The sequence below is a fragment of the Pediculus humanus genome, genomic scaffold, assembly GCF_000006295.1.
Source record: "Pediculus humanus corporis 1103172107455 genomic scaffold, whole genome shotgun sequence".
NCBI lineage: Eukaryota > Metazoa > Arthropoda > Insecta > Psocodea > Pediculidae > Pediculus > Pediculus humanus.
In genome coordinates, this window is record NW_002987075.1 from 1 (window position 1) to 17,268 (window position 17,268).

The 17,268-nt window shown below is 29.7% G+C and overlaps 2 protein-coding genes across 2 annotated transcripts; one reads left to right on the top strand and one right to left on the bottom strand.

Moving 5' to 3' along the window:
- Window positions 1–5,023: 5,023 nt before the first annotated feature.
- On the bottom strand, window positions 5,024–8,616 carry Phum_PHUM103080 (thioredoxin reductase, putative; the record flags this gene model as incomplete). Its single annotated transcript, XM_002423953.1, has 12 exons — window positions 5,024–5,089; window positions 5,180–5,314; window positions 5,405–5,632; window positions 5,718–5,847; window positions 5,926–6,197; window positions 6,284–6,426; window positions 6,509–6,742; window positions 6,824–7,019; window positions 7,105–7,398; window positions 7,611–7,913; window positions 8,061–8,372; window positions 8,521–8,616. 12 exons carry the CDS (start codon window positions 8,614–8,616, stop codon window positions 5,024–5,026), a joined length of 2,409 nt encoding a protein of 802 aa, XP_002423998.1.
- A 3,320-nt stretch (window positions 8,617–11,936) lies between these two features.
- Window positions 11,937–16,956, top strand: Phum_PHUM103090 (leucyl-tRNA synthetase, cytoplasmic, putative; the record flags this gene model as incomplete). Its single annotated transcript, XM_002423954.1, has 14 exons — window positions 11,937–11,939; window positions 12,171–12,593; window positions 12,680–12,841; window positions 12,967–13,211; window positions 13,302–13,693; window positions 13,778–14,096; window positions 14,206–14,393; window positions 14,499–14,728; window positions 15,072–15,319; window positions 15,422–15,657; window positions 15,740–15,975; window positions 16,061–16,273; window positions 16,358–16,598; window positions 16,682–16,956. 14 exons carry the CDS (start codon window positions 11,937–11,939, stop codon window positions 16,954–16,956), a joined length of 3,411 nt encoding a protein of 1,136 aa, XP_002423999.1.
- Between the last annotated feature and the right edge of the window lie 312 nt (window positions 16,957–17,268).

Consider the following 17,268-nt stretch of genomic DNA (forward strand, 5'->3'; position numbering starts at 1 on the left):
AGTACTCACACGCGCCCGTTTTATTATTATTATTATTATTATTATTATTATTATTATTATTATTATTACTATTATTTTTACGCATTATTACGAAATTAATTATTTCCAGTCGGTTTTTTTTTTCAATTTTTTTCATTTTTTTTTCGTGATAAATTCGTACGAGTAAAAATTTTATCCTTATAATTTATAAAATTAAATAAGATTGATTGATTGATTGATTGATTGATTGACTGACTGATTGAATTTAACGTAAAAATCACGAATTGAATATAAAAAAAAAAACGGTTAATCACGTTTTGAAACGGAAAACACACGATTGGAAAATTATTATTGTGATAACATTTTGTGCAATATTTTTTCCATAAAAAAAAAAATTCATTCCAAAATTTTATTTATCTGGAAAAAGTAAAAAAAAATAATTTAAACTTACCCTGTAAAGTAACGAAAACTTCTGGAAAAAAACTCAACGGAAAAAAAATTCCAAAAAATTTAAACAGAAAACACTCGCGGTTTTTTTTTCTATTCCAAAATTTTAAAAAATTTTCAATTTTTTTTTTGGGTGATAAGAAAAAAAACAAAATAAGTACAAAAATAAGGTAGCCGGAGCCTAAGGCAAGGTTCGCGTTTACAATTCTCCAGATGGAGTCTCTGGAATTACTACGATCAAGTCTGACAATCGACTGAACCAGGTACAAAACTCGCGTACCAGAGGAAAACATAAACACCTCGAAATGAAGCGCAAGTTTACACCTGTTTAACTTTTTATCATTATTATTATTATTATTTTCTACTCTTAGTTACTCCATTTTTTTCCAAAACTTTTACATGCATAGTGATTTTGGAAAATTCTCCAGGACGTGGAAAACAACAACAACAATAAAAGAAAATCATTCAAGCGATCGGATTAAAGTTTTGATTGCCTTCTCCAGAAGACAAATTGGAAAAATCCAGAAATAAATCATCTAATTTTAATTTCTCCCCACCCAACAGACTCCAGATTTCCAAAAAAAGAAAAATAATAATAATAATAATATTTATCCGTTAAAAAAAAAAAGAAAATTTTTTATTGTCGTCGTCCTCTACTTTTTTTGGTATCATCATCACGTAAAGATGTAATGAGTCGGATAAAAAAGGTAAAAAAAAGAAAGAAAACAATTTAAACAAACGACGAACAAACGACGATTAAAACAATAAGACAAACGACAAACGATAAAAACAATACGACAAACGATAATTTTTTTTATTAATAATGGTGTAAACGTAGTCAACGATTTAGTTACGCTCATGTCAGATGTTGATGCATTCTCTTATATATGAACATTTTATGAATGAACCAAAATCTGTCATTATGAATGGTACCCCAGGCTACTTATAAAAAAAAAAAAACCTGAACCGAATTATTATAAAAAGGAAAGAGAAATGAAATTCTCGTATTGGAAAAACTGGAAGAGAATGTCATGATGATAATAATAATAACCGAAAAAAAAAATTAAGGAAGGAAGGAAAAAAAAATTTTTTCGACCATTTAACAAAACTAACTTTTTTTCGAAAAAAAAATGTCGTACAAAAAAAACAAAAAAAAAAATTGATCAATTAATCCGTTTGACTTTTTCGTAACGTGTAAATAAATATTTTGTTTTCCCTTTTCATCTTCTGCCACGATTTACGTTATTTATTACACGTTATTATTTTTAACGTTTATTACACGGTATGAAAAATGACCTAAACGAATTGTTAAACATATTTAATGATTAAGATTTAACGCCGTTTAAAAAAAAAATGGGATACGAAATTTGTCTTTCCTTTTCCCTCTCTCTCTCTCCCCCCCTTCCTCCCCCCGCGCTCTCTTTTTAACACAACAGCAAATTTTTAACAAACAACCAACGAATTTTTACTTGGTTTCCCTTTGGAAAATCTTTTTTTTTTTTTTCAAAGGAAAAATTCCAACCTTTTAAACTACCTATCATCATCATCATCATCACCATCATCATCATCATCATTATTATCATCATCATTATCATTATCGTTTTGTTTTACCATTAAAAAAAATTAAACGACCTAAAGATATGAACGACTTCTTCCGGTACAAAAAAAAAGAAAAAGACGTGGTTTTTATTATTATTTTCATTTCTTACATATCCCTCCCCTCCCCTCCTTTAACGGTCGTTAATTCAATAATACCTTAAATACCTTATTTAAAAGAATAAGATGATAATGATAATGATGATGATGATGAAATTGCTGACGTTTTACGTGTGCGAGCGGGCTTAAGGCACCTGTTAAATATTTTTTTTTTTTCAATTAAATTTTTTTATTGATCGAACGTTAAAAAATGTTTGTTTGTCGTGGCAAAAGAAAAGAAAAAAAAATCAAATTCTCCTGTCGTTTTACATTCAGGTACGAATGACGTAATCAAAAAAAAAAAAAATATTTCGGGTTATTACGACGAACCCGTTTAAAAAAAAAAAATAAAAAACCGACAAAAAAAAAAATTTGAAAGTCAAAATAAAATAAAAAAAAAAAGGAGAGAAACTAAAACTGTTGCTTCCTCAGGTAATTTATTTCTCCATCCATTATTATTATTATTATTATTATTATTATATTCGAACGTCCCACATTCATGTTTTTTTGATGACCGACACATTTTGACGTCGTTTTTTTACCACACACATGCACAATCATTTACATTTTCACTCGTCGTGTCGTCGTCCATCCATTTTGTTCTCCAGTTTCTCCAGTTTATAAACATTTGCTAACTGAAAATTAATACGGTTCCAGTTGGAATTCGTGCGTTATAACGGGGAGAAGGAGGAGAGGAGAAGAAGAGAATTCGTAGGGATGTTGGCGGGGAGGTGGGATGGGGGTCTTTGACGTGAACGTTTTTTTTTTGGCACACGGTTCCCATTACGAAACTCCTTCGACACACATTTGTTTTGTATCCTTTTTTTTTTAACGGTCTGGAATTATTATTTTAGAGGGGGAGGGAGGGGTGGGGGCCCCGTTTTTAACGACGTTTTAGAAAAAATATTTTGTTTCTCTCTCTCTCTCTCTTCAGGCTCTTTTCGTTTACCGTTTTTAACACACAACCGTCTGGAAATTTAATTGAAAACTTATTTTGTTTCTTTTTTTTCTTTTCGTATTCTTAAATAATAATAATAATATTAATAATAATAATGATAATGAATGAATGAATTTATGCAAATTATGCTAAAAAAAATTTTTTACGTTGAAATGCGAGATGATAATAATGATGATCTAAATTCAACAACAAAAATTAATTCGTGGCTTTTAATTAATTAATTAATTGATTTATTTATTTATTCATTATCATTATTATAATTATTTTTTTGAATAAATAAATAAATAAAATCGCATCGATATCACAGGATAAAATTTATTAAAAGTTGTTTTTTAAAAAAAAAAAAAAAAAAAAAAAAAAGAAAACCAATAAATTAAAAAAAGACAGAAAACAGAGAAAAAATTTTTTTTTATTACTCAGGACTAACTGGAAGGTTAAAAATTTTTTTTTTTTTTGTACCCTCGAGTTATACATTTTGAACTTTTTAGAGCAGGTGAAAAATTTTTTAATTATTTTTACGTTATAATAATAATAATAATAATAATAATAATAATAATAATAATAATAATAATAATAATAATAATAATAATAGACGTTCGAAAATTTAATGTTACGTACGAACGAGAGAAATTTTAATTTTAAAAAATTTAATAGAAGGCATTCCTTGAATGGGCGACATTTATTGTTTTAACCACACTCAGGTACACAACAAAAACTTATGTAAACTTATCAACAAGAAAGAGAGAGAAAAAAAATAGTAGTACTAGTGAGTGTGAGAGAGAGAGAGAGAATTCATTTCCTTCTTTCATTCATTTACCATCGTCTCCTTTTTTTTTTTTTTTTTTTTTTAGTTGTTTAAAGATTGCCTTTCCCTCCCTCTTTCTTTCTCTCTCTTTTTTTTTGCTACCTGATTTTTATGGTTTTTTTTTGTTTTAAATTAATAAAAACAAAATGAAAAACGATGGCGAAATAATAATAATAATAATAATATTAACCATTTTATATGTAACAAGAAAAAGGAGTTTAAAAAAATTCTCACAACGTTAGCAACAACAAAAAAAAAATTTTTTTTTTTCAAATCGAATTTTAATGAATTAAATTTTTTTTAATTAAGCAATTAAATATAATTTAAAAACCGTTCGACTTAACGGTTTTTTTTTTCTTTAAATACAATTAATGATTTTTAATATTAAATTTAAATTAAAATAATAATAATAATAATAATTTCCTATTCGGTTATTCCCATATTTTTAATGAAAAAAAAAAAAAAAAAAAAAAATTTCATTTTGCTACAAACAATAAACAATATCGAGAACCGGAACGATATTATTCTTCTTCCACGATTGAATAATTAAAAGGAATAGTAGTAATAATAATAATAATAAACAATTTTCAATTTAATAATTCGTCTACTATATTTATTGCTAAAGTGAAAATAAAACAAAAACAAAAAAAAAAAAAAAAGCAAAATTTTGTTGATTTTAATACGACGAAACGCCGTCCGTCATCGTCAACGTCATCAAATTCCTCGCTCCTGATTTATCAGGTTTAGCGATGAATCGTCATAAAATCCTGTGCGCGTCACGCGCGCGTGGATCACAATGTTGACGGTGATTTTCGTCGTTTCGAGCTTAAAAAATAAAAAAAACATTTTCCTATTTCACTTTCGTATGAAATCGACTCCCTACATCGACATCCTTTTGGGGGGGGGGGAAAATAGTAATAATAATAATAATAATTTTTCGGGAATGACTGCGTGTGTGTGTTAATGGAAAAATAAATTAAAGCTTTACGTTTTTCGTACATAATTAAATTGTTAATAGCTAAAAAGATCCGTTATGAAGATTCCGTGAGGAGAGAAAAAAAAGAAAAAATGGTGGAAAAGTCGATGTTTAAAAAAATAATTCAAAGTCGATTTCGAAATGTGAAATAGGAAAATTAACCTCAGCAAGCCGTCGTTTCCGGCGGTTTATCTTCAGGATTTTTGACCCTACTCAGCGTCGTGAATATCTGGAATTTAAAAAAGAAAAAATAAATTAGAACGTCAGAGTTTCCATCAAAAAAAAACATTTTGTAAAAAAAAATTTAATTAATTATTACCTCGGCGCAAGTTGGATGAATTCCTATGAGGTCGTCAAAATCGCTTTTCTTTGCGTTTAACTTAAGCGCGATGGCGTAGCCTTGAGTGATTTCTCCAGCATTTGGAGAGAGAACGTGAAAACCCACGACGAGTTCCTGTCGGTTGAAAAAATAATTTTTCCATAAGTAATTCATCGTATTCATTATTATTATTATTATTATTATTATTATTATTTTTGTCCTCACTTCTAAACTTTTGACGCAAATCAATTTTGCGTAACCGAGTGTGTCCTCCCGGGAAAGTGCGTGTTCCAATGGTTTAAATGCATTGTGATAAACCACAATGTTTTCTTTTCCGAAAATGTTAAAAGCTTCTTCCTCCGAGAGTCCGACCGTGCCGTATTCCAGGGGGGTGAATACCGTCGTGGGAACTTGCTTGTAATTCGTCGTTTTGTTGTGGACGCCGCATATACGCTTTTTATAAAATTATTATTATCATTATTATTACTTATTTTTTCTTTGACACGTTTCGTAACAGGTATTAGTGATAATTAATTACCTGTGCCAAGTATTTTCCAGCGTGTATGGCTACCGGAGTGAGTTCGGGTTTTCCATCGATGACGTCACCGATGGCGTACACGTGCGGCACCGATGATCTTTCAAATTCGTCCACGATTATTTTTTTATTTCTAAAAAAAAAACAAAAATTTAGTTATTTCATACAAATAATTTTATCTTTTTTTTTTATTATTGTTTTTTTGATTTACTTTGGATTTATTTTTAAATTTGGTAAATTTTCAAGGCCTAATTTTCCGGTACAGGCTTCTCTCCCGATGGCTAATACCACGGTGTCAAATCCGGAGACGACGATTTCATCTCCTTTTTTCGATTTAGCTGCCACTTTTATTTTACCCTCGTTTGTTTTATTAAATCCGATCGGCTCGTATTCCTTCACAAATTTAATCCCTATTTTTTCCATGTGTTCACCGATCAAGTCGGCAATTTGACGATCGAATCCTCGAAGCAATATGGATCGCACCTAATAATAATAATAATAATAAAATTTAATCATCCTCTTAATGAAATTACGTATTTGTGTTTTTCCCATGTGCGTTGGTGACTCACCATTATTGTGACGTCATAGCCTAATCCCTTAAGAAAACCTCCGCATTCCAATGCTATGTACGATGCTCCTACTATGAGAGTTTTCCCCGGAGGTTTCGACAGTGAAAACAAATCGTCTGACGTAATACAAAATTCTTTTGCACCTGCAAGTCAATGAAATTCGTTTGTGAAATTTGCGCACTTTTCCGTAGCAAATCAATTTGTATCAAAGAAAATTATTATTACCGGGTACATTTGGGTACGCGGGTCTACCTCCGACCGCTATTATAATATCTTTTGCCGAGACTTCGCTCACTTCTCCCTTTTTATTGGTGAGTTTCAATTTGTGTGGTGCCACGAATTCGGCATAAGCGTTCAAATATTTAACCTTTCTCTTGTTCAATTCCTTTCGATAACCGAAATTCAAAGATTTTATGTAATTTTGCACGTTTTCGACCATAGTTTCCCACGTGTGATGTCCTGACACAAAAGATTACAATAAATTATATAATAAATGATAATTCGAATAAAATTTAAATTTCTTTTTAAAATAATACTTACCATCGGAAGTGTGAAAGTTCCAACCGAAACTTGAGGAATCATGATGATTTTCGGCGTGAATTGAAGCTTGATGCATCAATTTTTTAGGTATGCATCCAACATTGACGCAAGTGCCTCCCAAACCCCAGGTCGTACCCATGGGAGTAGGTTTGACGAAATCGCACAAAGCCACGGTCCTACCCAAAGTCGCTGCCTCCTACGTCACAAAGATAAAAGTTTTACGTGACCTTAAAAAAAAAATACTTTTTTTCGAAAGAAATAGGAAATGACACAAACGTCACCTTGGCGGCTGCCAATCCTCCGGAACCTCCACCGACAACAACCAAATCATAATCGTATTGACTTATTTCATTTGCATCCGATGATCCTTTGACCAATTGACTTAATTTTCCACTTTCGAAATGTTCCATGACTTCGTCGTGACCCCCCAAATTCGTTCCCTGAACGAAAACTTGGGGTAAATTATTCGTATTTGTTTTTTCTTTGATAACTTGTTGAATTTCATCCCCGTCCGTTTCGTCTTCCAAACTGTAAACGGCGGGTTTAACTCCGAGTCTGTAAAATACATCCTTTATCTAAAATCAAAAAAGTTTTTTTTTCATCTAAATAAAATATAATAACGGCGTTCCTTTACAGCTAATGTCGTAACAAACAAACCACAAAATACAACAGAAAAAAAAAAAACATTTCCGAAAGCTTCGGTTGTTAATAAATTAAAATTAAATGTAAGAGAGTGTGTTAGAGTTAGTCGAGAGAAAAAAGACATTTTTTTTGTAAAATGGCAAACCTTATAAGTATCAGGCATTGAATTAGCAAAAATTAAAATTTCATTTTGTTTAAGTAATTCGTTAAATTTTTTTTCATAGGGTGTCATGTTCGGCATGGCGAGAAGACGTTTTATTTCGCCTTCTCCGAAAGCTCTCGCAGTTTCTTCTAATCCTCCGATGAGTTTTCCTCTCACGTATACGTGCGGAGTAAAATTCGATTTGGTAGCCATTCGTAAATATTCTTGTATGAGAAGGCCATCCGGTTCCTTATCCAAGTGAAACATTTTCGGTTTTATTCCTATATTTTTGAACAGTGCTTTTACCTATTTTGTAAACATCATACGGCTTAATAATGACGTCATTTTTTTTCGAGCTTTATCGGAAAATATTATCGAAACAAAAACAAAAACAAACAAACAAACGAGACAAGCACAATCATTAGTTAAATTTTCTCCCTTTTTCCAACTCACCTTGGTTGAATTGTGACATGACGTCTTACTGAAAATAATCACGGTATGATCCTGTGTGAGTTTCTGAACTTTTTCTTGAGGAGTCGTCGTCGTCGTCGGATCACCTTTCAAAAGGTTGAGAAGTGATCCGTTTCCGTATGCTTTCATTGTGTCATCGCACCCGCCGACGTGTTTCGATTGAACAAACACGTTCGGCACCGTTCTCTGTTTTGTTAATTCGTACAAATATTTTTGAACTAAAGCTCCATCGGATTCTTTATCCAACTCGTACACGACAGGAGTTATGTTAAGCGATTGAAAAAGTAATTTTACCTGTGTGTGTGCAATTGTAAAATGAGAAAATTTGTCACGCGTTCATTGTTTTCAAATAAATCATTTATCGTGGTTTCAAATAATAATAATAATAATAATAATAATAACAACTTCTTTTGTTGCATTGTTTTTTATCTCGGGTACTCACTCGGGTGCAAAACGGGCACGTAGTTTTACTAAATATCGTTACTTCATTTTCGTTAATCAATTGTTGACATTTGTCAGCTACAATTTGCAAATCCATTTTTGGATTTTCGGAAGCGCCAGCGCTTTTTTTAGAAGATATTATCGAACCCGTCGTGAATTGTTTGCTAAATGAATGAAGAGATTTACAGAAAAAATCAATCAATCAATCAATCAGTAAGAGAAAATTATTATTGATAATAATAATAATAATAATGAAAGTAGATGATAGATAAACTTACGTAAAAATTGTATTTAATAAAAATTTTTTATTCCTATACGAAAATAACGATGATTGTGTTGAATCTCCATTTGATATTTTTCGATATGTTTTCCTATCGATAACTAACGGCAATAACTGTCTGATGAACTAAAATGAAAAAAAAAAAAAAAAGCATAAAAGGTCAATTATCAAAGGAAAGGAGGCGTTAACCGTTATTCTCTCTCTCCCCCTCTCCCCTTAATTTTCGCCCTTACCCTCTCCCCACAGAAAAAAAAAAAAAAAAAAAACTTAAAAATAACAATATTAAACGATAGCAAAACGTGTTTTACTCAACGACAACCAAGAACAAACTGATAATAATAATAATAATAATAATAAATTTTCATATGGTTTACCTTGCGATGAATTATCCTTGATTCTACCGTCGTAATAAGCATTAGTAATTTAATAATAATATTTCGTCATTTGTGTGGTTTTCACGAAATTTTTACTTTTTTTACTTTATGTAATAATAATAATAATAATAACTATTCCTCAATTTTATTTTATTCATTTATTTTATTTTTTCTCAACGAATCGTTAAAATATTTAAAAATTGTTTTTTTTTTTTTTTGAACCTTGCAAGAGTGTAATGCAAGATTCATCATCACAGTATTGGAAAACAAAATACCTAATACCTAATAAATAAAAATAAAAAAAATACCTAAACAGACAAATTAAAAAAAAAAAAATTTCACTTTGATTTCTATGTGTTTTAGGAGGGGGGAATGGGGGTGGGGTGGGGGGGAGCAACAAACAACTTTTTCTCTTTAAAGAGGAAAAAATTTAAAATAATTAAAATTTTTTTTTTTTTTTTTTTTTAATTAAAAAGAGAGCACTTGACCGTGACCTGGTTGTTGTTAGGTAAGGGCAAAGTTAAAATTTTGTGTATAAATATTTCATTAAAATAATGAAGACATTTTTAGGAACGTTGAACGGCAAAAAAAAAAGAAACAAATAAATTAGATCAAATTAAATGAATTCATTTTTTTTTTCCTCGAAAGGTAAAACAAAAAATTATAAGGTCAAAAATAATAATAATAATAATAACACATAGATTGTTATTGGAATATGATCACGTCAAAAAATACTTTTACTATTTGTCAAGGCTATCATTTAAAAAAAAAAAAAGAAAAACATCGTCATTACAATACATCGATTTTTTTTTTTAAAAATAAAATATAAATAAAATTTTTTTGTCATTTTTTCCAACAACAACCAGTCGATTCGTATTTTGATCGTGGAAGCAGACTAATCGCATTAATTAGATAAGATATCAAGTCTGATGAAAACCACAAAAAAAATTGATTTATATCTTTTATCATTTGTTATAAAACTTTTCTTTTTTTTTTAAACACATACAATATTATCTTATTTAAATATATATTTAAAATAAATTTTTTTTTAAATAACCTTAATATTAATTTGTAAAAAAAAAAAAAGAGACAGAAAAAAATATAAAAATAAAAAAATATCAAAAGCACGTTCTCACTCAATAAAACTCGAGACTGGCTCTCAAGTTCATTATAATCTGAGCATGCGCACATTCGTTTTCTTTTTTTACCAACGAGAACTTTCCCTGTCACATTTTTTTTTTTTTTTTTTCATAAAAACGATTATTAAAGTCGAACGCATTAACGTAATTTTTTTTGTCTTGTTTTTCTTTAAATAATAATATTTATGCTAAATAACTAAAAATTTATAATCAAGACTCAATACTTAATAATATAATAATAATACTTAATATAATATAATAATAATAATGCAATAAGACAAAATACTTTAATAAAAATTAAAATCGATTAAAAAAATTGAAATTAACAAATGAAATGTGATGGATTTATTTAACTTCTCCTTGTTCATACTAATATGCTAAAAAGTATGTCATTTATAAAACCATAAAACACATTCACAAACCTAAACTACTTTTCACATCATGATCCCTTCTACAAAATGTATCACATTGAGTGATAGGTTCAGAGAAAAAAGTTCCCGACTAAATATTTTATCGTTTAAATTGATTTCCTTTACTTAATATTTCTTTTTATACTAATTAAATTTATAATTAAATACATTATGGTTCAATTAATTTTTTTTTTTTTGGCTTAATATTTAATTTTTTTAAAATAAATTTAATGAATGAATGAACGAATGAATGACTTAGCATTTTTTGTAAATTATTTATTCATTTATATAGAAAACTTACTCTGTTACTGGTAAATATGTCGTTATCATCAGTTTCTAAAATTAATGATAATATCAATATTCCTGATAACAGTTCCCATCTGAATAGCATTTCATTATGAACATAACTTACATACTGTAATATCTGAAAGTGTGATACTCATTACTAACATAATCACACCGATTATAAGAATTTTAAAATTTCTCGATAATAATAATACTTATTTTACAAATATAATCATTGCTATGATATCTACTTAAAATAAAATTAAAAAACATGTTTAAAATATAATTATTTCATCTGACATGTTTACACCAATGTTATTCAGTACAGAGAGAATTATGTACATCAATCAATGCTTAATATTATTTATGAAAAAAAAAAAAAAAATCAAACAATAAATATTTATAATTTTAATGAATAAGAAGGTTAAACGACAACTTTTGAAGGGAAAAAGAAATTAAATCAAGACGAAAATACGACTTGGAATAAAATATTTGTATTTAAAACACATACATTTTAAATGTGTTTAATCACTTCCGCAAAAATTGGAAAGTTTAGTTAAAAAAATATTTGTTGGTAAATAATTATAAAACTATTCGTTGTTTATCATTAAATATAGTTTGATAAAAAAACAATAAAGTTTACTTACTTCCTGGTTAAATAATAAAATAAAATAAATGCACAAGAAATAACGAAATGCAACAAGAACTAAAATTTATGTCAAGGGTGAAATCATAGAGTATTAAATTTACCGATATATCGTAAAAAATCGCCGGTATCGTCATAATCGATATAATCGCAATTTTTAGTCTGTGCCTAACTGAGTACTATAGAACTTTGAACTTTTTATTTTAAAAAAGATAATTTTTGAATTAACGACATTTCTTATTAATCTACCATATGAACGATTCGTTTTTTACTACTTTAAGCAATGGTACGTTTCATAATTATAAATTAATTTGCAATTTATTTCATTTTTTTACTTTTTTAATGTCCACGTTGACTTTTTTTTTCAACTTCAAAAACTTTACAATATTATGTAATTTTAAAAAACGTGACTACATTCTTGTAACAAGCGCCAACTTTTTTTCTCTTCATATCAGTTTTGTTAATTAAATGTATTTTCAATTGAAATTTAGAAAATTAAAAGCGTTTTTCCTTACAGTCTGGCGGAATTGAAAGAAAAGCAACTTTTAAAGTTGATTACCTTAAGGAAATAGAAGAACAAGTTCAAAAACAATGGGATGAAAAAAAAATTTTCGAAATTAATGCTCCCACTGAAAATGAAGAAATTCCCCAAAAGTTTCTCACAACTTTTCCTTTTCCATACATGAATGGACGGTTACATTTAGGGCACACATTTACTCTGTCAAAATGTGAGTTTGCAGTAAGATTTCACAGGCTTAAAGGCAAAAAAGTATTATTTCCTTTTGGATTTCATTGTACTGGAATGCCAATTAAAGCCTGTGCAGATAAATTAAAAAGAGAATTAGAAGAATTTGGCTATCCACCTGATTTTCCCAAATCGGAGGAGCCTGTTTTAGATGAAGTATCAGATGCTCCAAAGGATAAAAGTAAAGGAAAAAAGGTACTGAAATAATTTTTATGTCTTAGGACTTTTAAAATTTTCCAAAGTCAGTAAACTTGAATTCTAAATTAAAATTTTTATTATAGAGCAAAGCAATGGCCAAATCTGTTGGGGCTAAATATCAATGGCAAATTATGCAATCATTAGGTTTATCAGATGATGAAATCAAAAATTTTGCAGAAGCTGAATATTGGTTAGATTATTTTCCCGAGTTGGCTGTAAAGGATCTAAAGAGAATCGGACTTCATGTATGAATTTTTATTCCTAATATTATATTTTAAACAATTCTTTTTAATTTTAAAATTTTAAAACCAATTTAAAACTTAAATTATGAATGGGTAATTGAAATTTTAATTATATATAATGAAAATAGGTTGATTGGAGACGAACATTCATAACTACAGATGCAAATCCTTTTTTTGACTCATTCGTTCGATGGTCTTTAATAAAATTAAAAAACCAAAATAGGGTTATGTTTGGAAAAAGATATACAATTTTTTCACCTAAAGATAATCAACCATGCATGGATCATGATCGAAGTAAGGGAGAAGGAGCAGGTCCTCAGGAATATACTTTAATTAAAATGAAAGTAACTTCGGTGCTACCTCCTAAACTAGAGTAAGTTTATTAGCATATAATTTCATTAAAAAAATATTTTATGAAAATCCTCATATTAATATTTTATCTAATAATTTAATTCAATTTTAGAATGTTCAAAAATAAACCTGTTTTTTTGGTGGCAGCAACATTAAGACCGGAAACAATGTATGGGCAAACAAATTGTTGGGTTAGACCCGATATGAAATATATAGCTTTCGAAACGGAACAAAAGGAAATTTTTATATGTACACATCGTGCTGCTAGAAACATGTCTTATCAAGGCATCACTCAGCAAGAAGGGAATGTTAAAATATTAGCAGAAATTTTAGGAGAAGATATACTTGGACTCGCTCTTTCAGCTCCCCTTAGTGTTAATAAAACAATATACACTCTTCCAATGCTTACCATTAAAGAAGATAAAGGGACAGGAGTTGTGACGTCTGTTCCATCAGATTCACCTGATGATTATGCAGCTCTTGTAGATCTCAAAAAAAAACCAGGTACGACATCAAAAAAAAAAATAGTCTTTTGATCAAAATTAATTTATAAGTATAACTGATTTACCTGTTTGTGAAACGTTGCAGCGTTGAGAGAAAAATACAACATCAAAGATGAAATGGTTATGAATTATGATCCGGTTCCAATTATCGAAATTCCCGAATTCGGTTCACTCTGCGCTCCTACAGTGTATGAAAAACTTAAAATACAATCGCAAAACGATAGGGAAAAATTACAAGAAGCCAAGGAATTGGTGTACCTGAAGGGTTTTTACGATGGTGTTATGCTCGTCGGAGAATACAAGGGTGAAAAAGTTCAAAATGTAAAAAAATTACTTCAAAAACAATTGGTAGACAAGAAGGAAGGTTTAATTTATTACGAACCTGAAAAAACTATTATTTCAAGGTACGGAAATGGAAATAATTGCTGAAATTTTGCTGCTCCTTATTATTGTATGTACCTTAAAGTAAAAACTTTTTACAAAGTCATTTTTAATATTTTTTTTTTTTTTTAGATCTGGTGATGAATGTGTTGTTGCTTTATGCGATCAGTGGTATTTGGATTACGGTAATCCAAAATGGAAAGAATTAACAGTTAAAGCTCTCGATAAAGTAAACACTTTTCACGAAGAAGTTAGAAAAAATTTGCTCGTCACAATCGATTGGTTACGAGAGCACGCATGTTCTAGAAAATACGGTTTAGGTTTGTTTTCGTGCAAAAAAAAAAATCCATAAAATTTTCTTTTCGTTTCGTAAACTAAGTCAAAACGAGGAAAAGGTATCCAATTTTTTTTTTTTTTTTTTGTAGGTTCCAAGTTACCGTGGGATGAAAATTGGCTCATAGAATCTTTATCGGATTCCACAATTTATAACGCTTATTACACCATCGCTCATTTTCTCCAGGGAAATACATTCAAGGGTGATAAACCGAACGTTTTTAATATCCAGGCAAAAGATATGACGCCTGAAGTTTGGGAATATATATTTGTGAAAGACGCTCCAGAGCCCAAAACGAAAATCCCATTAGAATCTCTTAAAGTAATAATTTTTTTTTTTTTTTCTTTCTACGTTGTTTGTAAACAAAATTATTAATTTTTTTTTTTTTTTTTCTGTTTTTAACTCGAAAAAAATGAAAAGGGAATTTCAATATTGGTATCCGGTCGACGTGAGGGGTTCCGGTAAAGATTTAATTCAAAATCATTTATCGTATTTTCTTTTCAATCACACGTCAATATGGATAAACGAACCGGATAAATGGCCGAAAGGTATTCGCGCAAACGGTCATTTAATGTTGAATTCAATGAAAGTAAGTAAAGGTAAATTTGTCGGGAGGGGTTGGCGAGGGGTTGGAAATTTAATTTCTCTACTTTTTATTAACCAGATGTCAAAATCCGAAGGGAATTTTTTGACTCTGTCCGAAGCTGTCGATAAATTTAGCGCTGACGGTATGAGATTATCATTGGCGGATGCGGGAGATTCGATAGAAGATGCCAATTTCGTCGAAACTATGGCCGATGCCGCCATATTACGTTTGTATAATTTTATCGAATGGGTTAAAGAAGTTTTAAAACCGGAAAGCAATTTGAGAACGGATTCGCTCGAAACGTTCAACGATAAAGTTTTCAAAAGGTAAATTTTTTTTTTTTTTTCGGGTTATTTTGCGACGCCGCCATTGACGTTTCTCAATGCAGACATCCATGATTTTTTTTTTTTTTTTTTTTTTTCTTTCAGCGAAATAAATCTTAAAATAAAAAAATCGGAAAAATTTTATGAAAACATGATGTTTAAAGAAGCTTTAAAAGTTGGATTTTTCGAATTACAAGCCGCGAGAGACAAATACAGAAAATTGAGTCTCGATGGAATGAATCGAAATTTGATTTTGAGATTTATAGAAGTTCAAGCTTTGTTATTATCACCCATTTGTCCTCACGTCAGCGAATTCGTTGGGTCTTTATTAGGAAAAGTGAGTTGGATTGTTTACAACGTGTTTATTCTTTCTTTCTTTCTTCAATAAAAATTTTCATTACAGGAAGGTTCGATAATGGGAAGCCAAATGGCCCGAGTACGGATGGATCGATGAGGGAGCCGTCAAAGCTTCCGAATATTTTATCGAAGCCGCTCATTCTTTACGTCTTCACTTGAAAAATTATATGACTCCGAGAAAGGGGAAAAAGGGAGAAACGAGTGGTACGATTGAAAAACCGACTCACGCTTTTATTTGGGTCGCAAAAAGTTTGCCACCCTGGCAATCAACGGTCGTCACGTGTTTAAAAGAATTACACCAAGTTAGTATCGGTGGAATCGACGTCTGTCGGAAATTTTTTTTTTTTAATTATTATAATTAATTTTGTATTTTTTACATTTTATAAGAAATCCGGCGTTTTACCAGAGAACAAATTAGTGGCGGCGGAATTAAATTCGAAACCAGAATTGAAAAAATACGGGAAAAAATTGATGCCATTCGTGCAAGCGACGAGGGAAAAAGTTGAAAAAATCGGTTTCGCAGCCTACAACCTGACATTGGATTTTTCGGAAATGGCCGCATTAGAAGAAAATAAAGAATATTTAAAACAAACATTAGAGGTTTTTTTCTTTTTTTTAATTATTTAATTTTTAGTTTTCCTCGTTTGATCCGGAAAATTATAATTTGTTATTACGTTTCATTAGCTCGAAGACATTGAATTTTGGTACTCGGAAGAAACCGGGCCGGAAAATCTTAGAGACGAATGTTGTCCGGGAAAACCACACATTGCATTCACGAAGGGAGTCACGTTACATTTAGACAATCCTCAACCTCATTCCGGTTTTTATTCGAGAAATCTTTTGATTCAAGATGGAGACACGGTTGAGTCCGTCATAGAGAAATTAAAAATTACATTTAAAACGCTCGGAGATCAAGTCATCAATCGTAAGTTATATCAAAAATTAAATTTTTTTTTTTTTTTTTTTTTTTTTTTTGTAAAATTGGAAAATTGAATTTTTGCTTTTTAGAACCGAATGACATTCAACTGTGGAGGTATAACGATCATTTATTAGGTCCGAGAACGATGCCGTCATTCGGAAAAGCAACGGATGGGAAAACTTTGGTGTCGGAAAATTCAACTTTTCACTGTTCATTCGATGATAAAAAATTATTTTTAGTAGATGAAAACGGATCTAAAATTCCAATCGGTAACACTTTGATTTACGTAACGAACGATCCACCGCCAAAACCGAAACATTTCCCACCCGGAGATTCATTTTCCAATATAACTCAAACCGTATAAAATGTTAGTGAAAATTATTTATTAAAAATTAATTATATGGTTGTGACCAGAAGCACAAATTAGGAAGGAGGGGTAGGGAGGGGAGGGGAGGGGAGGAGTTGAGGGAAGCGATCGAATTTGAGAATGGTTTTAAGTAATTTATTTAATTTCTTTTTGAAATATTTTTGTCACAAAATGTCTACGGAATTTTTTAAAAAAAAAAGAAATTTAAATTTTTTTAAATTTTTGTTTTGTTTTTTTTTAAATGTAAATCTCCAAACTGTTTTATTTAATAAAATATACAACATTAAACTAAAAAATTATTAACAAATC